The following is a 23,146-nucleotide window of genomic DNA, read 5'->3' as shown; positions in this document are numbered from 1 at the left end:
GAGATAGGCTTGTGTGATGTGGCTTTTGTGTTATATAGAGTGCGATGTGGAAGCATATGCAATATTTACGTACATGCATGTCAAATATCTGGCAATAGTATTCGACTTTCGTACAGTAACTGAAGCAGAGTTTCCATTGACAAAGAAGATGCGTTTGCAAAGCTAGTTCTCAGTAGCGCAGCATTTCGGACAGCAGTTCTATGTACTAATGATCTACTGAAGAAAAAAAATCATGTTACCGTAAGTGTAGAAACTCTTGTCGGGCACAACTTCAGCCAACATAAAGTTTCTTATTTTACATCAGCTGGCCGTATGGTATCTTGTTAATCTATGCCGTGAATGTAAAGTGAGCAGAGCAAGAACGTGAGCAATTAGGGAAAGACTAACAGAAGTACCGAACACAGAAAGCATCTCAGTTCTTGCGAGGGCGGGCATTTCAGCTTTCTGTCCTGGGCCCTGGCACATCATCTCAGTGCCGGCCCTAAGGGTAGGGCACGAGGTGCAACGGCCGATGGCCCAAGCGGAGAAGGGTCTCAAGCTCAGGTATACAAATCTTCAGGTCCTCTAGTCCATTAGGTATTAGTAAACTAATGAGAAGTGAAACATAGAACTGACCAGGTGGCATAAAAAGATAACATCGGTATTTTTTTCTAATTTCCTTTCCCCACGGCTCTCGGGTAGAGAGGAGGCGAGGAGTCACGCTGCACACAGCACACTCTAATCGTGAGTTCGCGGTGTGCGCCTTACACACGCGGAGCTGGCGAGCCGCGCCGCTGCGAAGAGCTAGACTACCGGAGACACGGACACGGCGTACGAGGACGGCGACTAGGCAGGGCTCTACGACGACGACATCTTGATTCTTGGTTTCTTATGAATTGCGATCACCGATCAGCTGTTTAGGCCCAAGGGCGGTTCGGCTTGCTGAATCTTGGCTGAAACTGGCTGAAAAATACTGTTCTGGCTGAATTGTTGTGAGAGAAAAACACTGTTCCGGCTGAAAAAATAAGCTAAATATGGGGTAAGTCGAACGGGGCCAATGTATTTTTTCCTTTTTATTTTTAATCTAAATTAATTATTTGTATAATATTTCAGACTTCTAGTACTTTGTACCCATATAGTCATATTTTTCTTTTTATTTAGGTGTTAGAATTTTAGAATGTTAGCTAAGAAACATTTGTCATGGGTGAGAAAAGAAAACAAATATATTGCTTTTTTAATCTATATTGTTTCTCGATAATTATCATACATCTACAAATATATTGTTTAATCTACATTGTTCCTCGATAATTATCAGACATGTTAAATTAAAAATATGTTATTGAATTTGCTTTCGTTTTGCAAGTAAAATTAGCGCCTATATATTATAAGATTTTATACATGGTCAAGAGGAGCCGTTGCGACGAGATCGTCAGAGGACCCTTAAAATCCTACGACCGGCACTGCATGGGATTGAGTAGTACTCATAACAATTCAGAACTTCTAGGGAGTTCTTAGTCTAGTCTAGATTGTTTTTCTTGACAGTAAATCGAGTGCCGCCCCTTGATCTGACTTTAGGTGAGCTCGCACAATCGTATCTTATCAGTGTAACTTTTGGTTTTTCGAGAATTCGCCTCGTTTGTGAATCTTTCTTTCTCCCATTCTGCTATGAGATTGGTTGTGGAGTTATCGTCATTCATGCAATATCTCACAACTGTTATGCATCGTGAATCTACTGAGAAACTCCTAACTCGCAAGATACCGCAATTTCTACAGGCCTACCGCGTGGTATATAAACTGATCGAAGAACCCTTCTTCGATTCCAACCCCTACATCGTTCATTCCTCCTCCGTCCTCTTGCTCTCTGCCAAGCGCCCAAGCAGCCTGTGGCAAGAGCTGGTAGCGAGCAGCCGAGCATGGTTACAGCACGGTGTGGCGGCATGTGCGATGGTCACATGTTGTGCCGAGATATTCATAGTTCTTGCGGCTGGACAGCGGACAGCCCATCCTTCGCGCGACTGTGGTGGTCATATATATAGCAACTAGATCTGTCGGTGTTTTGCTTCGGGATTTGGTGTTCCTCCGGCGCCATGGTGTCAAATCTGGCGGTTTTCGTTCTAGTTGGATCTTGGGGGTAACGAAATATACCGGTGGGAGCAGTGAGGCTTTATGGTGTCCATTCGGGATGCCGTGCTTGGCAAACGGTCACGGCATTGCTTGGCCGTCTTGGTTGACAGCGTGCGTCCGTGCAGCTAGCTTGTTCGCATCGCATCCTCGCAAAGGCTATTGTTCATTTGTTCGGCCTTCTCTTCTCATCGGTAGCTGGATGGGGTGGTACACATGTGGTGCTAAGAATTTTCGTGATAATAATGGGTCGACATTGTTGACGCCCTCAGGAACTCGACTTGTCCGTTGGGATAAATAGTAATAAGGCCATCGCACTGCAATAGATTTATTCTTCACCAAAATAAATCTAAAACCCCTCGTCACCAATGGTTTCGGTCTTAGTTGGTGAAAGTTCATAGTGATAATTAATCAAGGTAACAACAAATAGTCTGTTTGTTGTTACCTTGATTAATTATCACTATGAACTTTAGAAACGACCGTTTATTGTGTGAAATATAAATTTCTAAAATTCGGTTAAGCCACTATTAGGTTTTGTTCGCTTTTAGAAAAATAAAAGTTTCAAAATTATGTTTGAAAACTAATTTGAAAACTTTGTTCAAGTTTGAATTCAAAAATATTTAAAATTTACTTCAAAATGTGTTTTATAAGTATGTTTACAAAAGGGCTTTGAATTTTCAAAATAGCTTTAAAATATATTTTTTAAAAGCTCAAAATATATTCCAATTTTAGTTTAAAAAGTCTCACAAATAGTTTGTTTTTGCTTTCAAAATTAAAGTTTGGTTTTAAATAATTTTAAAAGTTTATTTACAAAATCATGTTGTTAAAGTTTGTGACTTCTCAATTTCAATAGTTTCAAAACAATTTGGAAAAGTGGTGAAGACATAAATAAAAGAAAAATATTTTTCTACTTCCTCCATTGTTTTATTCTTGCTTTCGGCCCGTTCGACCGGCCGAACAGCCTGCGCCCCGGCCTTTTCTGTTTGGCCCGCTCCCTGCGCCAGCTCCCTGCCGTGGACCTTAGCCGGAGATCGGCCGCCGTGCCCGTGCGCCGCCGTGCCCATGTGGCCTCTGCCCTCTCCTATCGAAGAGCCCGACGCCCAGGTGAGGCAGAAGTCGTCTCAGCCGCCCGTTCTCCACCGTGTCGCCGTCGTCGACGGCACCCCCTGCGCATTCGCGCGTCTCGGCGCCGCCACCGCCGTTTGAGCCGCAGCGCTGCAGCCCGCCTCAGCACTCTGCTTCGGCGCTGCCCGCCAGCCCAGCGCCACCGCGCTGGCCCACCGCTTCACTAAAGATGAGAACCACTGTGAGTACTGAACTACAGATGATCCAGGAAATGCAGCTGGTGAGATCAAGGGCGCGAAGTCAGTTGAAGAACGGGCCGACGAAGACGCTGGAAGCAAGCGGAATGCCAAGGTTTATGACTCAGATTGGGTCCACTCATTTGTGATAATTTTCTTATCACAGACGGTTCAGTACACAAACAACCGTTTATTGTGTGAAAAATGAATTTCTAAAATTCGGTTAAGCCACTATTAGGTTTTGTTGGCTTTTAGAAAAATAAAAGTTTCAAAATTATGTTTGAAAACTTTGTTCAAATTTGAATTAAAAAATATTTAAAATTTACTTCAAAATGTGTTTTATAAGTATGTTTACAAAAGGGCTTTTAATTTTCAAAATAGCTTTAAAATATATTTGAAAAAAGCTCAAAATATATTCAAATTTTAGTTTAAAAAGTCTCACAAATAGTTTGTTTTGGCTTTCAAAATTAAAGTTTGGTTTTAAATAATTTTAAAAGTTTATTTACAAAATCATGTTGTTAAAGTTTGTGAGTTCTCAATTTCAATAGTTTCAAAACAATTTGGAAAAGTGGTGAAGACATCAATAAAAGAAAAATATTTTTCTACTTCCTCCATTGTATTATTCTTGCTTTCGGCCCGTTCGACTGGGCGAACAAACTGCGCCCCGGCCTTTTCTGTTTGGCCCGCTCGCTGCGCCAGCGCCCTGCGCAGCCTTGCGTGAGCGCCAGCCCGCTTCCCTGACCCATCCATCCCCGCGCTCACGCCCTCCCTCAGCAGGCCAAAGCCCAGCGCCGCACGGCTCCTCCGGCCCATCAGCCGCCCGTGACCTCAGCCCATCAACAAGCAGCGCGGAGCAGCACCGCACCCACGCCTGTGCCGCTGCCCGGTGCGGCCCGCCTCTGTTCTTCTCGACTTCTCCCCACCGGCCACCGCGCAGGTAAAGCAGCAGCGCCAGCTGGAGGAACCGAGCCCGACCCGACCCGTCCCCGTCTTCTCCGAGTCCGACAACCATAGGTTAGTAGGGACTAAGGAAGCAGCGCCCGATCGAGGGCGTGAACCGAGGAATCCGACACGGTGTAGGCGCGCGCGCCGAGGGAGCTTGAGCCGACTCCATCCCCTACGCGCGAGTACCTCGGGCCCGCATCCTCTCTCCCTATCCCGCATCTATTCGGGAGAACCCATGCCCTCCTGGCTCCTGCGCAGCTGCTCCCTCGTCCGCATCGCGCGCCGCCGCCGCCTCTCTCTGTGAACCAGCGAGGACCGCCGCCGTCCTTGTTTCTGCCGCCAAGAACCGCACCGGTGGGCTCGTCGTCGAATTCCGGTGCCGTAAAAGCCGCCCCGCGCGTCCTGCCGTGGACCCTAGCCGGAGATCGGCCACGTGCCCGTGTGGCCTCTGCCCTCTCCTGTCGAAGAGCCCGACGCCCAGGTGAGGCAGAAGTCGTCTCAGCCGCCCGTTCTCCACCGTGTCGCTGTCGTCGACGGCACCCCCTGCGCATTCGCGCGTCTCGGCGCCGCCACCGCCGTTTGAGCCGCAGCGCTGCCCGCCAGCCCAGCGCCACCGCGCTGGCCCACCGCTTCACTAGAGATGAGAACCACTGTGAGTACTGAACTACAGATGATCCAGGAAATGCAGCTGGTGAGATCAAGGGCGCGAAGTCAGTTGAAGAACGGGCCGACGAAGACGCTGGAAGCAAGCGGAATGCCAAGGTTTATGACTCAGATTGGGTCCACGGCGTGTGGGAGAGTCTACCGCCTGCGCCGTGTATCTGAACATCAAGCATTATGAAGTAACTGCACACAATTATCAGAATTGGTATCAGAGACATCGCGTCCTGAAGCCGCACGCCATCGACCACGGCCACTTCACCAGGTTCCGGTGTCAGTTGGGTGCTATGGATCTCAACATCAAGTTGGTTGTGGACGATTCAACGGGATTCGCAGCGACTTCGGTCACCTTTAGACATCAGATCGAGGCCGTTGACAAATTTTAAATCTCAGATCGATGAAACAAAAGAAAAACATGGCGTTAGCAGGTCTTCGAGGCTCAAAACTCTCTCTGGCTAAACACTGTCCGAAAATTCTTCATTGACACAAATTCTATCCGATCTGCATAGAGTTCCAATCTTGTCGTCATATCATGAAGAAGGTGCCACCCCACTCTACTCGTGTCAACCTTCAGGTCAGCATAGTGTATTGACCTGGGACTCTGGGAGATGAAGATTTGCCCTTAGGGGCAGGCATGGCGTCGGTGGATTTGCTACAATGGTCAACCTCCTCAATTCATTGGTGTTGGTAATTCCTGAACAGCAAAATGCCCGGTGCCACTATGTCTTCATAGCTACATCCGCGTCACCTAGATTGGTAGAGCTTAAATGTGTTCTCATTAGACATGGGACCCCCTTATGCACGGTGTGGCCGGACTACACGAACAAATCTATAAAACCTACTACCTTCGTCTCATAATAAATAAGTTTCTCTAAATTTTAGACAGATTAAGACTGGTAAAAGACGCATATTTACTCTCATCTCCTTTCCGTTTAGAGAGAATACCCATTGATAGTTATTGTTTGCAAGCAATTGTGAGTAGCTTCCCTGTTAAGAGGCCACCAAGCAGAGTAAGGGGTGTTTGGTTTCCTGGACTAAATTTTAGTCTATGTCACATCGGACGTTCGGATGCTATTTAGGAGAATTAAATATGAGTTAATTATAAAACTAATTACACCGATGGAGACTAATTTACGAGACGAATTTATTAAGCCTAATTAATCCGCCATTAGCATATATTTACTGTAGCACAACATTATCAAATCATGGACTAATTAGGCTTAAAAAATTCGTCTCGCAAATTAGCCATAATCTGTGCAATTAGTTATTTTTTCGTCTATATTTAATACTTCATGCATGTGTCTAAACATCCGATAGGACAGGGACTAAAATTTTCCTGTAGCAACCAAACACCCCCTAAATTTCCCTGAATTCATTGGTTTCCTCATCGCAGACGCCAACAGGAAACCAAAGCATTATAATATATTATATATATCCAAGCGAATTTTCTGCATGCCAATCTCTAATTCCCTCCGATTTGCACATTTGCACACCAACCTGTTTTTATTTTTTTAATCTGGCAGGTTCTTCTCCGATCTATTCTCCTCCCAATGCTCCTTGAATAGTACTATAGTAGCATCATCTTATTAGACAGTAGCGTCAGGTCGGAGCTTCATCATGTTTGCGCCTCCTGCTCTGTCGATATAGACTTAGGTTTTATCTTATCTTGCATTCAGTACTATGAACAAATGGGGTATGCATGCTACCTGAAATGTTTGATGCAGTCAAAACTAATTAGCCACCTTGTCGCAAATGTTTGGAATCAAAATATCATCGCTTATATTTATTTAAAAAAATATGCTTCATGTAAGTATTATTCTACTTAACATGTTATTGGCCTTCCTCTAGACTATCTTATGGCAATTTCAGTTTAAGAATGTTCATTTCGTTTATGTTATATTGAGTCTTAGTTTCATTTAGGTTGTCATTACTCATTAGCCCAAAAATAGGCTTCCGTTATCATGCTTTTGGCATAGTCAGAGCGTTGTATGTACCGTTGTATGCTCTCTGTGATCTTTTATCTAAGTGAATCGCTGGCGCCCGGACATTCGATGGGATAGGATTCCATCGGACGGTACCGAATGGCCCAGCAGAAATGCGTCGTACTCCTACCATATAGCTGCAGTCCTTTCCAGTCTGCCTCGTCCCGCCACGCATGCGTACCCCGCACCCGTTCGTCTCGCCCCGCCCCGCGCTCGCCGCCCCTTCCCCCCTCATCTCTCTCTCTCTCCGCGCGGGCAGGACCTGGGAGCTGAGATGAGGACGAGCACGCCCCGTCCGCAGGAACACAGGCGCACGTCTAAAGCAGATGAAACATTTGGAACATACATTTACAACATGTGTGTGAAACATATGCAACATCAAATAAAACACTTGCAACATAAAAACACTTATTGTAACATAAGACTGAAATAACTGAAATATTTTGAACATACTCTTACAACATATGTGTGAAACATATGCAACATCTGAATAAGCACAGTTGTAACATACGTCTGGAAAAGCAGATGAAACATTTAGAGCAGACGCTTGCAACATACGTATACAACCATTGAAACATGTGTAACATCACGATCTATTATTGTAGCATCCATACGAAATACTTGCAACATACTTCTGAAACATCTGAAACAATTGAAACATACTCTTGCAACATGTGCTTTCAACCTAACATCTCCTTACTGCTGGGTAGACTGGAGGCTCGTCGGTGTGTGGTGTTCACCGGAGGCAGCGGCCCGGCGGCGCTTGTAGGCAGTGTGACGGCGGCAGTGGCTACATGTTGTGGAAGGGGGCATCGTCCGCACGAGCGATGGGAAGGCCGCGGCTGTGCGACTTGGAGAGTGCAGTAGCACGCCGCGCCTGGCAGGGCCGTAGCCGAGCGCTGTGACTCGGAGGCGGTCGCATGCCATGCCTGACAAGGGCAGCGGCCAAGTGGTGCGCCTCGAAGGTGGCCGAGCGATGCACCTTGGAGGGCCAGCGGCTGTGCGCTCGGAGGCGGCAAGCGAGCAAATAAAAGAGCGATAGGAAGAGGAACGAGTAGATAAGAATAAGTGGATGAGCAATTTTTTTTGAGAAACGAAGAAGCGTGGGTTGTTGGGCTGGCGTCGTGGCCCAGCAACGAAGCGTCTGGACAGACGGACGTCCGGTTCATAGCATTACTGTTTATCTAAAATCTTTTTTCTTCTTTTAGCCGAAGTTTAAGTTCTCTCCAATCACACAGCAACACACAAGAAAATTCACCTAGTTAGATAAATGATTGCCTCCGATCACGGCAACTGAGCCAGTTATGCTGTTATGACTCGATCCTTTGATCGAGCCCTTCGATCAACTCTTAACACCTTCGTGGTTGCATACCAACTTACCAAGTTTTCCCTTTGTCTCATGAAATGTTCCATTTCACATGCTATCAGTGAGTTATCTGCTATGAGTCGTAGAGTGTCCTCCTCCCATAAATAAAGGTACTATGCGACCGGAAAATGACATCGAGAAGGATATGTTTCATTTCACTGGAGAGTACCTTTGAAATTACGAAGACGATCCATAGATACATACACAGCCACCGAACCACGTCCAACTTGTATGTCACTAGGTGTGATTAAATCATTAGCATTCGAAATAAGTATGCCCGTCTAGCTCAGTAGGTAGAGCGCAAGGCTCTTAACCTTGTGGTCGTGGGTTCGAGCCCCACGGTGGGCGTTTCTCTTTTTTTTTTTATCCACAAATTTTGCTGTTCTCCATTCAGGTCTTCAGCAGATTTCACACCTTATGAATTCTCAGCAAATTTTCTGAACTGTTCGCCATTCAGGTCTTCAGCAGATTTCACACCTTATGAATTCCTATGTCCCCATTGCCTGAGGCAAATTGTTACATTTTTCGTTTTGCAAATGCAGTGCAAAGTGAAAATTTGCTGAACTGTTCACCATTCAGGCCTTCAGTCATTGGCGCCGGCGCTCTTTCAGGCTGTTGCAGCAAGGCGTCGGGGGGTGCTGGTATGTGATGCACTGCCGGGTAATGCTTGGGTGCGCCACATCACCGGAGCACATACGGTTCAGGTCATCAACGAGTTCATGTTTGTGTGGTAGCAAGTTCGGAGATTTCTGTCCTTGTAGGGAACACCTGATGTGTTTCGGTGGAGGCTCACACCGGATGGAGCCTACTCTTCGGCCTCGGCTTATGGAGCCATGTTCTTTGGTGCTTCGAGGACTCTTGGGGCAAGGGAGATTTGGAAGACCTCGGCGCCGCCAAGAGTTCGTGCCTTCTTCTGGTTGGTATTGCACAGGAGATGCTGGACCGCAGAACGGCGGTTTCGCCATGGCTTGCAAGACAGTAGCATCTACATCACTTGTGACCAAATGACGGAGAGTATGAATCATATCATCTTGGGTTGTGTCTATAGCAGGGAGATCTGGGCCATTCTACTGGACAAACTCCATCTCCTGGATGTTGTGCTCGTCAATGAGGAGGATGTCATGGAGTGGTGGATGCGCAACAGAAAGCTCGTTGTAAAACCGGCGAGAAAGGGGTTCGATTCGCTCTTCTTCCTAGTTGGCTGGAGACTGTGGAAGGAGAGGAACTCGCGCACTTTTGATGGAGCTTCTACTGACGCGGCTGGGCTGGCTTGCTCGATCTGGGGCAAGGCCGAGGAGTGGTGTTTGGCAGGATACAAGCACCTCCTGTCTTTGCTAACACTGATGTAGTCTTCAGGGGTTATTCCCGTCGCAAGCATAGTACTATGTAAATCAATTTCACTCGTTGCCCGTGGGCCGTAGTGCTTTGGTAATCGGTGGATTACCATGGCGTTTAGTTGTAATTTCATGTAAACTCTCTTCTCCTTCTTAATGAAAACCATGCCCGAGGCACGTTCGAAAAAAAAATTCAGGCCTTCAGCGGATTTCACACATGAATTCCTATGTGCTCATTGCTTGAGGCAAATTGCAACATTTTTCGTTTTGCAAACGCAGTGCAAAGTTACAAAGTCCAGGTACAGTTTGGCACAACCTTGTTTCTTCACGGAGAGAAGTTCACACACAAGGACAACAGTCCCTTGACATCACCAAATTGAGAAACGCACCATACAATCTCGCCAGCCCTCCTAGCTGAACTAGCTAGACCAAGTTTTCGCCTTTTTAACTAGAACAGGGGGCCGGCCTCTACTTCATGCCATCTACATTAATCTTGCCCATTATTTGCCTTAGCAGATGGGCAACCCGGCGCCTTGAGGCATCGGTTGCGCGAAACAAACTTACACAAACATAAAAACTGTTACAACGTAAGCACAACAAAGACCTATCGGTACAACATCTCCTTCTTCAGGTACATTACCATTTGCACTGCTGTTTCTTTCCTTCCTTCTGGTTTACTTGTTTCCTGCAGCGTTCTGCCTGGCTACACACAGCTAGTGCGAGGCCGAGACCCTTTGTGTGGATTCAGTAACTGGCCACGATGAGCAGGCCGATGGCGGTGATGATGATGGTCGACGGCAAGCCGAAGCGAAGGTGGCTCCAGAAGGTGAGGTTGTACCCGAAGAACTGTGCCCGCCGCGCCTGCTCGCAGACGATCAGATTCGCGGCTGAGCCCAAGAGAGTGAGGTTGCCGGCCACCGTGCTGACCCATGCTAGTATGAGCCAGGCTTTCTTCTGTGAAGCTGGGGAGATTGCAGCTGCTGACGCTGCCACTCTTGAGCCCAGCAGCAGAACTGAAACGAAGTTTCAGATATTCAGCATCATCAGTAACATTTGAAAACAAACTAAAGGTAAGCAACGTGTCAGGAGTAATACCAGTTGGAACATTTGAGGCCACATTTGAAAGAACAAGAATCACGACCGCGAGAAGCGCCGTGCCTTTGGCACTGTCGATTCTGGAATGCGGTTCGACAAGCTCCCAGAGCGCATTGGGTATGCCGGTCCTGTTGAAGCCGTCGACCGTTATGAACATCCCACAGAAGAAGATCAACAAAGAGTATGACACCTGCAGCGAGCGCAAATCATCATCATCATCATCAGGGCATCATGCATGGCTAAAGGAAAATAAAATAGCAATAATGATCTAATAGGAAGCAGTACAGTTACAGTACCTTCTCCAGGCAAGCCTGTGCGTCAGTGAAATCAAGTGCGAGGAGGACGAGAGCAGCAGTGATGGCAGACCAGGACATGTTGAGCCCCATGAGAAGCGCGACGAGCATCCCAAGTGTGGTGAGATACACAGCGCTCTTCCACACGAGCACCTTCCATCTCTTCTCCTTCACGTCGTCGCCGTCCTTGCCCTTCTGGCCATCGTCGGCGTCAGCCTCGGGCGCGTCCTCGATGATGACGCTGCGCTGGTGGCTGGTCGTCCTTGTGATCTTCCTGGGCCCGACGCCACCGCCGTCGTCGCGCCTGTCGCAGACGGTCGACACCTCCACCATCTCCTGCGACATGTTGGACGCGCGCATGGACCTGATGGCAACCTGGATGTCGCCCTCCGAGTTGTAGCTCCGGCTCCTCATGCTGAGCGTGTCGGCCCTGTTGAGGCTGTCGGTCCGTCGAATGGGCTCGCTGACGCAGTCGGCGTCGATGCCGAGGCCGCCGTTGACGGAGGAGGCGTGCGACATCCTTGCCGGCGTGAACCTGTGCGAGGTGACCTCTTCGTCGGCCACGACCTCGGGCCCCCTCTCGGCGGCACCGCCCTCCTGGTCCTTCTCCGGCACGGAGAGGTACCTCCAGAAGTAGCAGAGCAGGATGCAGGTGTTGGTGACGACGCCGACGATCATGGCCGGGAAGACGCCGACGAGGAACTGTCCGAAGGTGATGCCGCTCTGCACGGCGATGACGAGGTTCTGCGGGTTCCCGATGGGCGTGGCGGAGGATCCGATGTTGGAGCTGGAGGCCAGGGCCAGCAGGAACGGCTGCGGGGGCAGGTTGTTCTGCCTCGCCAGCTTGAGGATGAACTCGGTGAGCACGACGCAGCAGGTGTCGTTGGTGAAGAGCGCGCTGGCGACGGCGGACACGAGGCAGACGCGGAAGAGCAGGTCCTTGCTGCCCCGGCTCCGCCACGCCAGCGCGCTGCCGAGGTACTTGAACATGTCGGCGCGCTCCAGGAAGATGCTCACCACCATGGTGCCGAAGAGGAGGCCCAGGATCGGGAGGTCGATGGCCTTGTAGGCCTCCTCGGGGGTCATGACGCGGAAGAGCACCATGAGCATGGCGCCCAGGAGGGAGCCCGCGGTGCGGCCCACGGGCATGAAGGGCACCGAGGGGAACACGGCCAGCACCCAGAAGACGGTGAACGCGATGCATCCCAGCACCACCTTGTCCGTGCTCGCAAGCGTCATGGTCGTCGAGGGGAACCGTACGTAACGGCCGGCGGCAAGACGGCGGCGATCGATGAAGACTTGGCTAATGTTCGTGCGATCTGCGTGGTCCGGGACGAGGGGCCTAGCTTGTTCCTGGCTGCCTAGCTAGATCCTGCAAAACCGGAGCATAGAGAAGCATCGTCAACAACAACAACAAACTAGCTGCTAGGTGTTAAAATGGTAATCGACGCGCGCAGAACCACGGCACGGCGGGAGTGAAGTGACTGATATTTGGCGCAGCGCAGCCGAGCCGGGAATATGCGTCCTTGCGCGGGCCACAGCTAGCGACTGGCGGCTGGCACTGGACCCTAGCCGCGAGAACCAATGTATGGCCACTAGCTAGTAACTGTCACGTCTGCTAGATTAGATATGCACTGCTGTGCTGCTGCCTCGCCGTGAGCAGTGCAGCGATGATGCAGCTACGCTCCTTGGTTTTTCCTCTCAGGACGAACCAGCATCAGGCAGACTTATCAGCCTACAAACCGGCCAGCGAACAAGCTGCGGTCAGAAGCACGTCCAGAAATAGGCCACCTCGCCCGCGGACGGCGATGCGGCAGGCACGCGTGCAAATAAAAGGATCATCGGTTGACGCTGATGAGTTGGTGACGATCGAGGGGACGGAATGGAAGGGAACTCCACTTGGGATCTCAATTCAAGTGCTCACCTCGCGGGTCTTACTCGTCGCGGCTCGCGGCGGCCTCGACTGTGTTTGCTGGCGTTCGCTGATGGATGTTATCTCCTCCAGGCTGGGGGACTTGGGACGGGTATTTATTGCTGGTCCGCGAGATAGACCTGACATCAGCGTCCGTCAACGGAGGACACATGGCTGGGCTTGTTGGTGAGGTTGCTTATTGGACCCGTCTGTTTTTTTTTTTCTTCTTCAAAAAATGGCCCGTCTGGTTTCGTGCGGCGAGGTGAAAAACTCAAGGACACTGCATTTTAACCCTACACTAGAGAAGTACCGTAGTCTTGTGAATAACCTATGTCACTCATGTCATATGTACGTTACCTATTAGCTTTTGTACCAATTCATCACGAATTTGTCCAAGTTATTGTCATCCAATCCAACAACTATCACCATTAAACTCACTCAACCTTCTATGATATGTGTCTCCGCCTCCTCTAATTTGTCTCATCCTCACTTTTTATCAGTGTATTAACTGTTAAGGAAGCATCCGTGCACCGATGGTACCTCGGTTTGTTTTTTTTTTTTAACTCAAGACTGAGCATATATAATTTCACCACGTAAGGGGTTTGTTTGATGAAAGAGATTGTTTTCTACAATTTCTTTACTTAAACATTAAGCGACTCATCTTTCGCAGTCGAATATCTGTTTCAAGCATACCCTCTTGCAGATAAGATCACTCCGACCTACAGTTTGTTCACAAATTCGGCAGTGGTACCTATTATCAGATTGTAAGGTTTCAAGAATATAGAGGAATATAATTTCATTGAAACAACTAGACTTTATATTAGGTTTCGTGAAAACATCAACTCTGAAAATAACTTATTTTAGCTGCAGAGAAATGTCATTTGTTTGTTTGTAATAACCCTAGAGAGTACGATAATCTTCTGAATAACCATATGTTACGCATGTCATATGTCACCTATTGGCTTCTTCAAATTCATCATGAACCCAAGTTATTGTGATCCAACAACTACCACACTTGAACTCACTCAACCTTCGATCAGTATATATGTCCGGCTCTTTTGTCCCATCTTTACTCTTCATCAGTGTGATACTAACTGTTAAGGAAGCATCCATACATATATGGTCGGTTTTGGTTAGATTTTCAACTCAAGATTAAGCACTTCACTACCTACGTGGTTTAATGAAAGAGATTGTTTTATATGGAATCCTTTTTTTAGTTAATAAACAACCAACCTTCTAAGGACACTAAAACAACCCATCTTTCTCAAACCTCTGTTTGAAGAATAGCCCTTTACATATATAAGATCCCTCTGACCTAGCTAGCTGGTTACAAACATGAACATACGTACCTATATATGACCTTTTGTAGTGCAAATGGACTTACATGGCTTCAATAATATCAGAGAAGAAGAGAGTTTCATACATTAAAACTTATATTTTGGTTAGTGAATCCCCCCCCCCCCCCCCCCAAAAAAAAAAAAAAAAGAGTAACTTCTTTTAGCTGCAGATAGATGTCATTTGTTTGTAACCCAAGAAAGAAAAATATAAACTTCTAATAAGTAATAACCCTATGTTAGTATATTACTAATGTTATATGTAACCTTATTGGTATGGATTCAGCTCTGAATTACTGTGCCCAACTTATCCCCTCAATGTTACTCACTCAATTATACATAGAAGAGGACCAGAGACCAGAGATCCAACTACTCTGTCCAGTCTTCAGTACATGTCATTAGCTGTTAATTAAGGAAGCATCCATGTATACCAAGTGTGCATAGCAACTATCTCGTGCTTAGTGGCCTCAAGTACACACACATACGACGACAAATGAGGTGGCCACGGTACGGACATCACGGCAATGTGTTGACTTGGGTTCAGTGGAGTCGCCCCATGGTTCATGTGACAAAAAGCAAGAAGAGGCTTTATCCTCGCCCAGTGGGAGGGGGTTGACAACGAAGAAATAGATCCTAAAAGAAGTACGTGGGGCTATGATTCAGTTGTACAGATTGCTAAACAGGGTGTTTGCTATGGCCACTACCGGGGGCCGCTCCGTGCAATGATACACGGCAAAAAGAGAAGTTGTCGCTTGCTAGATCCAGTTCTGCAGATCGAATGAAAGTTATGGTGTGCGTTCCCTGGATCAGTTGATGCTCTAGCTAGTGGCTAGTGCTCCCTCCAACATTGAAGGACAGAGTCTTTGTGTTTGTGTTGTGGCAACCACGTAGATCGCCAATACCAATCACATGCAAAACTGCAGAGGATAAGGGTCGATCTGACTGTGTAGAACAACGCATCGGCTGTGATGCTGCTTTGGTTCCAACGCACTAGCATAGTAGGGTAAAAAGATAAGAGCACGTCTGAGATCTGTTCGGTTTATTGAAGCCAGCGATGATGCACTAGTAGAGAACAGACCTTTCATCCGAGACTAAAATAGGCTCTAGTCCTGACATTTTTTGCGCCCGGGACTAGAGAGACCTTTAGTCCCGGTTGGTGTCTCCAACCGGGACTAAAGGTCCCTGCCCAACGGCTACTGCGCTCGGCACAGTGGCAGGGGGACCTTTAGTCCCGGTTGAAGACACCAACCGGGACTAAAGGTGGACCTTTACTCCCGGTTGGAGCCACCAACCGGGACTAAAAGTCCTCAACCTTTAGTCCCGGTTGGTAACACCAACCGGGACTAAAGGTAAACCCTTTAGTCCCGGTTGGTAACACCAACCCGGACTAAAGGACCCTTTAGTCCCGGTTGGAGCCACCAACCGGGACTAAAGGTCCCCCGGTGGGTTAGTTCGAAAGGGAAGCATCCCATCTATTGTCAGATGTGTTGTGTAGGTGGGGTGGTAAGCTACGCGCGAGGCAATGCATGAGGTCTTGGGTTCGAATCTCATGGGACGCAGCGGTGGAAGGTATTATTTTTTTTAAAGCTGGGTCCTTTAGTCCCGGATGCTTACTCCCGGGTGGGGAATCGGGACTAAAGAGGGTTCCCCACCGGGAGTAAAGCCCGTCTCTGTATTAGTGATGCCAAGCTGTGATCGAGTTCCAACTTACAAGTTGTTGGAAGAAAGCAAAAACTGTGGTTCCATTTTGGGTCCAATGCAAATGTGTAGTCAGTCGCTCCAATTCACCCGGTGGTCATAGGCTCATGTCATATTATCCTGATTTTTCAGCCTCGGATGCCCTAGTTGTCGGATTTTTTTTTTTTGAAAATTTCGTACGATAACTCTAGGACAATGTTTGAGAACGTGTAAAGGAAAGGGCAGAAAAGAAACGTACAGGACTGAAAAGAAAAGTTACGAGTCCACGTGGACGCGGTCTCTCGTGCGCCATAGTCGAATCGCGCGAACCACCGTGAAAACGGAAATGGGGTCAGAGACTCATGTATGTATTATTATTGTGATTTTTCAGCCTCGGATGTCCTAGTCGTCTGAAACTTTTTTGAAAAATTCGTACGATGACTCTAGGACGACGTTCGAGGTTCAGCCCTAACTACTACTACTGATGATCCTAGTACATGATTTTTTTCTCAGCTGTGTTAACACCGGTACGAACCAGCAAAAAATTAGGTTGACCAAGAGGACTCTGTTGACCTGCTTATGTAGAAGCGTGACACACGATCGAATTAATTAAGCTGACCCGCGCGTGCGACGACTAATATATGCAGCTCGGTCGCACGGTCGCCCGGCCCCCGTTCACCAGCGCCAGCCGCCGGTCCAATCCGCTCCACCCGACGACGAGACGACGGTCGCTGGCACGTTGCTGCCACGCCACAGGGACGCGCCTGTCTGGCCTCTGCGGGTTCTACCACTCCCTGTCTTCCACCAGCTCAAGCAGTCTATCGGAAGTCAAAGCCTGCAGAAGCCAGAGCACCACTGTGGCCACAATTAATCTATCTCCCGATCGACCTTGTTTTACAACAATCTCAGTCGACGAAATTAATCGTGTGGCCGGGATTGGAGCTTGCCGTTTGTTTGATGCAAAGAAAGAAAATTCTTGACATCGCATCTACCGGAAAGTCCAAACGAGGGTAACAAGTACACATGAGATCGACCTAGATGGCGACGCGGTGCATGCGACTGACAGACTGTGATGGCCATGGCGACCCGACCCGATCCGTTCGTACGTGCCATCCGCGTCGCGCGCGAGCTGGCTCTAGCCGTAGACGACCACCGGACGGGAGCCGCCGCGGGAGGCCGGCTGGCCGTCACTGTTGCGGTTGCGGCGAGCGAACCAAGCAGGAAGCAACAGACCGTCAGCGGGAGATGACACGTCGTTAGCTAGCGTTTGGCCGTTGCCCGTGCGGTGCAGACAAAGAGACGGGTACGGCTAGGCAAGCGACGAAACGTGCGAGTGGCCTCGTGAGCGCTCACGGAAGTCTCCTTTGGTTTGCACATCTTTATCTTTACAATTAAGATAGGAATATTTAGTACAAACAACGTGTTCCTGGCAAGCGCCCTGGACAAGATCTAGAGGATTACAGCCATGGGCTAGACCATCCTAGCACAGAGATACAAATTTCTGATATTACATAAATGATAGACGACTAGAATAAGGGAGCGACACATCATACGAAGATGGCGTGCTTCCACCTCTATCGGCGCGACTCATTCCCAACGTCGCACGTACCTCTTGGGTCACCACAACTTAACCGAACACGGGTGTCCGTAATGAACCGAGGTACCGAACGGCATGCCTGCCTTTTTCGGCTGCGCACTCGCCATCGCCCACCGGAGGGGTGAAGGTGACGGGTGGACACAGGCACGGACGTTGTGTTGTGTAGCGGTTAACGCCGGACTGGGCAAGACACCGCGCGCGGCCAGACTGTTGCCGTGCTGCTGTTGCAGTTCAAATAACGTACTGGATTCGCCGTTGGTTTTAATTTGGTCATCATGGCCAACAAAATAATGTACTGGGCAAAGGCTCTTGTTGTTGCTCTTGCTAGCTTTTGACAATTCGTTATATCAAAATATCCTATATACTACATTCATAACATAAATAGATGTTACTCGATATTACTATGAAAAATAATTTTTGCAGTAGATGATTGTTTCTGTACGTTTCAAATTGTATATTTTAATACATGCTCTTTTAACATTGAAATCCTGTTCCTCGTTAAATCATGTTTCCACTTCTTTCCTTTTTGTTTTCTCAACTGAAGCACAGTAATCGGATAAACGCACTAGCTCAGCTAAATCCTTCTACGACGTACGTTGCCATGACTTCGTGCATGCAGAACACGAATCTCATTGTTTTAATTTGCAAAGGAATTTAGCATGGTTCCGATCCATAGCGGTTGAATTCACTAGCTCCGGTTAGTCGAAACTGAGAAAGGCCGGCCGGATGTTGTACAGCTAACTGCAGTGAGATCACCAGTCTCTGCTCGTCGGATCTCACGGGATCATACGCATGATATGAACGTACGGCCGTTAGTCAGACAGACAGCAAAATTATGATGCAGGTGTACGTACGATCATTGCTCGTCGGATCTCATCTGATTGATTTGGTCCAAAGGACCAGTACTACTAAACCAAATACACGTACGTGCTGCATGCATGCACATGTGCACATACATGCATCTACGCCGTACTCAACGCAACACAGAGTATATATCGTCAATCGAGAGATGCGCCCGGACATGTCATGCATAAATTAGAGTAGTTTCAAACTGAGAAAAATAACATGCATAAAGTAAAGTAAAGGAAGGTCTGCCGGGAGTACTACTTGCGAAATGAAACAGAAGAGAAGAGAGTGCAGAGCATCCGGTAGAAAAGCTTACATTTGTCTCATCAGATCAACCAGATGAGCAGCAGCTAGGTATCCATGGACGCCACGCAACCACGCCTCTCAGCTTGCCGCCGTACCGTACGTGTGGAGATCGAAGATCATGGGAGGTCAGCAGCATCCATGTGCACGGGTACGTCGAAGGAGAAGAAGCAGTGCACAGAGTATCTTGGGTAATCTGGATGCGGATTTTTATATGGATTTCCGTGTGGAGGCCCGGAGAAGTCTACTACCGCTGCATGCTAATCGATCGGCTGCCTGATGAATTGCCTGGAGGTAGCTTGACGTGGCAGCAGCCAGCAGGTCTCGAGGCCGCCTCTCACTCGATCTGTTGCTGGGACTGGGATATGCATGCTTGCGGTGGCCGCGGGCGTATAAATAATAAGCGGCCGGGAGGCGCCGCGCGTGGTGAGCTGTGTGGGCTTGGAGGTTCCCTCTTAATTTCCGCTTGTACTTTTCCATGCGTGTGATTAAGCTCTGCTTTTGACACTTGGTGCTAGATTCCCAGCAGTTCGTTGTCTGACAACGAAACATTTGTTGCGAGAGAGAAAATCGGTCTCAGCTAGCTAGATCAAGAAGCTACTCGTTGGTTGCCCTGCAGCTACCCGAATTTGGGGGCGTGACGAGCTTATTATTGGTTAGTTATTACCCCGGTCGACTGTTTCACAGTTTTGCCACACTACTGCAAATTTGAGTTTTAGCAATGTCTCGATTCTTAAATAGAGACGGTTCATGAATGCACGGTCATCTCTATAAATCGATTCCAAAACGAGCCGGCTTTAAAATTCCATTTATAAAGGTGACTGTTATTTTTAGTCACCTCTACAAATGCCCCTATTTTTAGAGGCAACTCGTACAACTGTCTGTAGAAATTAATTTGTAGAGATGATTGGATCTAGAGCCGTCTCTATGAATAAGATGCAACATAGTAAAATTCAAATTTATCAAACGATCTTGAATGGAGAAACAATCAAAACCAAAGTGGTAGATCTCAAAGACTTATACAACTTTGTATTTGGTAACTTTTTTTATTTAAAATCATCTATCCAAGAAAAATCACGTTTGAATTTCTCATATTTTTCAAATAATCTCGGATGGAGAAACAACCAAAACCAAAGTTATAGATCTTAACGATATCTACAACTCTGTAGTTTGAAAACCTTTTCATTTGAATTCGTTTAGGGTTCCAGATTCTAATTTTTAAATCAGATGAAGATAATACGATGGCAATTCAGTCAGGAATGCTGGAACTTATTACCAATAATACTTTGGGATCTCAATCTCCCTCCTCTTGATATGGTGATAGAAGTACGAAGCATATTTGGGAATACTGAGTTTAGAGAAATCTTCATCACTGTTTGTTGGGTGATTTGGACCACAAGAAACAGGGTCATCTTTGATCATGGTCAGATTCTAATTTTTAAATCAGATGAAGATAATACGATGGCAATTCAGTCAGGAATGCTGGAACTTACCAATAATACTTTGGGATCTCAATCTCCCTCCTCTTGATATGGTGATAGAAGTACGAAGCATATTTGGGAATACTGAGTTTAGAGAAATCTTCATCACTGTTTGTTGGGTGATTTGGACCACAAGAAACAGGGTCATCTTTGATCATGGTCAGATGGTGTGTACCAAAGTCGAGCCAACCAGGCAAGGTCCAATTAGTTTACGGAGAGATAGCTTTTATGTTTAACTCATTTTTTCTTTTGGGCCTAGTTGCCTTGTACTCCTGTTTTTTTTTTTTTTTTACATAACCATTCTTTCATTTAATGAGAAAAAATTAAAAAAATATAGGTAGGGGGCTCCCCTACCGGTTCGGTCAAAAAATATGAGGGGAATGTACAAATGGACACAGTAACTTATGGGTGGAGTGCTTAGAGAAAACATGCACGAAACATCGTGTGACTTGTGATTTTGATGGCATGTGTCTGCTTGGTGGGATCTGCCTTGATTAATTTTTTTTTTTGCTATTTTTAGATGTAGATTTATGACTTCTAGACAACAATTTGTAGAGACAGCTTCAAATACAACTGCCTCTACAAATTGATTTCTACATGTGGCTCCTGTTCTAGCCACCCCTATAAACAGAGACTTCCCAGCAGCATCTACAAATACTCCTACTAGTAGTGCCATTCAGGATCATCATACCATTGGCGGTTAATGTAACACCCTCGGTGTTACACTGTAAATCGTTTACTAAAACACTACATGAGCATCATATTTATGTGTTAATGTATGTAATATAGGGTGTAAATCAATTTACGTAACTTAAAATGCCCAACGGAAATGCATAACGAAAGGTTGTTCGTGACGTATGAAATTATCAAGTACGGATGTTAGCAAATTTTTATTGAACGAAAACACTATAGAACGTATATACGGAACTTTAAAAAAGTTAGAAGTACAAACTTTGTAGGTGACGATGAAATACCTGCGGTCGAAAAATGAATTCACTAGCTAGCATACCTAATAAATTGGAAGTCAAAATTGACGCGAATCTGATCAAGACTTAGTCAAATTTCTTAGGTCAGAAAATGGTTTGACAATGCTAAGTTTGACAATTTTTGTAGAGTGATTGGGTTAAGGAGTGATGGGGTATTAGGGCTTGTTTTAGTAGCCTAACATGCCCTCTTAAGTATAGCATAGATGGTTTGGCAATGGAATCAACGATTTGGATTTTTAGGACGCTTTTAAAAGCGTGCATGGCAAGTTTTGGGTCGAGTTCCTCGCGTTGACGCGGTCACCGTGCTCCTTTGCTGTCGTCGGCGCGCCGGCCGTGCGCACGCATGTCTGGCCGCGCTCGGCTGGTCACGGTGGCCGGCTGCCTGGGCGTGCAGTTGCTCCTTCCCACTGCCACGATGTGCGTTGCCGCTGACGTCGCTGCTGGTGCCCTTGGGGCCGCCCGCGTCGCTCCCTTGCCGGCTCTGCTCCGCCAGACGCCGTCGTAGTTCCGCTCGGGTGCAGTGGCATCCCAGGGCCGCAGCCGTCATCGTCAGCACGCGCATGTTCCCTCTGCGTCGCGTCGCCACTGCCGCTGCTGCGCGTGCCTGCTACACCGGCACATGGCGCGGGGATGTTTTCGCAAATGTACCAAAGCGTGCGGGCCTCCCCGTTGCGGGCCATTGCCGCGCGGTTGGGCCACGCCCGCGTGGGCCGCGCCGGTGGGTCGCATACGCGCGCGTTGTGCACGCGTGGGCTGCGACGCTCGTAGTGGGCCATGCGGGTTGGGTTCGGTTTTTCTTTTTCCAGAGAATTAGTAAATGCTTTTTCAATTTAGTTTTGAGCTGATCTTTGGAAAATTATAGTAAACATTGTAGGTGTCCAAAAATAGTGAAACAAAATTTGTTAGGTTCACAAAAATGTGATCTATCTGTTGGTGTAGTTAGTTTATAGTTATCTATGATGATGATATATTCATTAATTCATTTAGGAAAGCTTAGTATTATTTAGATTAATAATTGTAGGAATTTTTATGGTAAATTGGTAATAGCTTTGACCATTAAATTTTTACAGTAGGTTCAATGTATTATTATGTGCTCACTGTAATTTTTTGTAGCCTCAGAGGTTGATCAATAGGGTAGCTAGTACTCCTTGTTTTATCATATATATAGTAAATCGATGTTAAGAATAGAGATGCCTTTAGTTGCTAAGATAATACATGCAATATTTCATATTTGTTAAGTGGTAATAATAGGTAACTTAGCGTCTTAGTCGGTAGAGCTAGCTTAGTAGCCTGATAGATGTATTCTTATTTTTTTAAGAGTGCTGTTGCCGTATTGCTAAGTGTTGCATCATCATTTTATACATGTAGATAACGAGTTGGTAGAGTTCCTACCTATGGGTGAGCAGGAGTACGAGGAGATCATCGAGGAGTACGAGGAGAAGATTCTCATACAAGAGGGAGCTCCAGAGCCATCAGTTGCTGACTTTGTAGACACCCCGCCTGCCCAAGGCAAGCCCCGGTGCATAACCTTTATTTTGAATGATCACTGAATATATATATGATGTGCATTTATGTTACAGGCATTCTATGGAAACTACATGCATAGATATACCTACCTATGAGTCCTACTAGCATAGGTCGAGTAGTTACTATCCTCAAGATTTCGGTAGCGTGAGTAACCTACCGTTACTCACAATAGGTGATTATTATTATCACTCATGATAAAAATGGTGAAAGGAAAATGGAGACCGGACAAGGATATGGTTTGGGGATTGGTGGGTGTAAGAGGTTGTGTCCTGTGGCCAACGAGGCATAGCTTGGTCACACTATTTTCCTGTCTGTGTCGGTTAAGGATCGGTCGTTGCATTGGGTTCTAGGCAAGTCACAGACTTATTATCCCGAGCACATACTTGTGTATGGGCGCACGGAAGACT

General features: G+C 47.1%; 1 protein-coding gene and 1 non-coding gene across 4 annotated transcripts; one reads left to right on the top strand and one right to left on the bottom strand.

Annotated features, from left to right (window-relative positions):
• The first annotated feature begins 8,629 nt into the window (after window positions 1–8,629).
• Window positions 8,630–8,702, top strand: TRNAK-CUU (transfer RNA lysine (anticodon CUU)). Its single transcript has one exon. It is a non-coding gene; the product is annotated as a tRNA-Lys (tRNA).
• A 1,324-nt stretch (window positions 8,703–10,026) lies between these two features.
• Window positions 10,027–19,112, bottom strand: LOC136536664 (silicon efflux transporter LSI2-like). 3 transcript variants are annotated; one of them, XM_066528881.1, is made up of 4 exons: window positions 18,759–19,112; window positions 11,080–12,448; window positions 10,784–10,973; window positions 10,027–10,701 (listed from the first exon to the last, which is right to left on the bottom strand). In XM_066528881.1, the coding sequence occupies exons 2-4, from the start codon at window positions 12,313–12,315 to the stop codon at window positions 10,433–10,435; spliced, it is 1,695 nt and encodes a 564-aa protein (XP_066384978.1). In that variant the 5' UTR covers window positions 12,316–12,448; window positions 18,759–19,112; the 3' UTR covers window positions 10,027–10,432. The 3 variants fall into 3 exon arrangements, with proteins under 3 accessions (XP_066384978.1, XP_066384981.1, XP_066384986.1); XM_066528884.1 differs by lacking the exon at window positions 18,759–19,112 and adding an exon at window positions 13,001–13,146; XM_066528889.1 differs by lacking the exon at window positions 18,759–19,112 and adding an exon at window positions 12,537–12,691.
• Between the last annotated feature and the right edge of the window lie 4,034 nt (window positions 19,113–23,146).

This window comes from Miscanthus floridulus, chromosome 1, assembly GCF_019320115.1.
Source record: "Miscanthus floridulus cultivar M001 chromosome 1, ASM1932011v1, whole genome shotgun sequence".
NCBI lineage: Eukaryota > Viridiplantae > Streptophyta > Magnoliopsida > Poales > Poaceae > Miscanthus > Miscanthus floridulus.
This window is presented reverse-complemented; position numbering and strand designations above follow the sequence as displayed.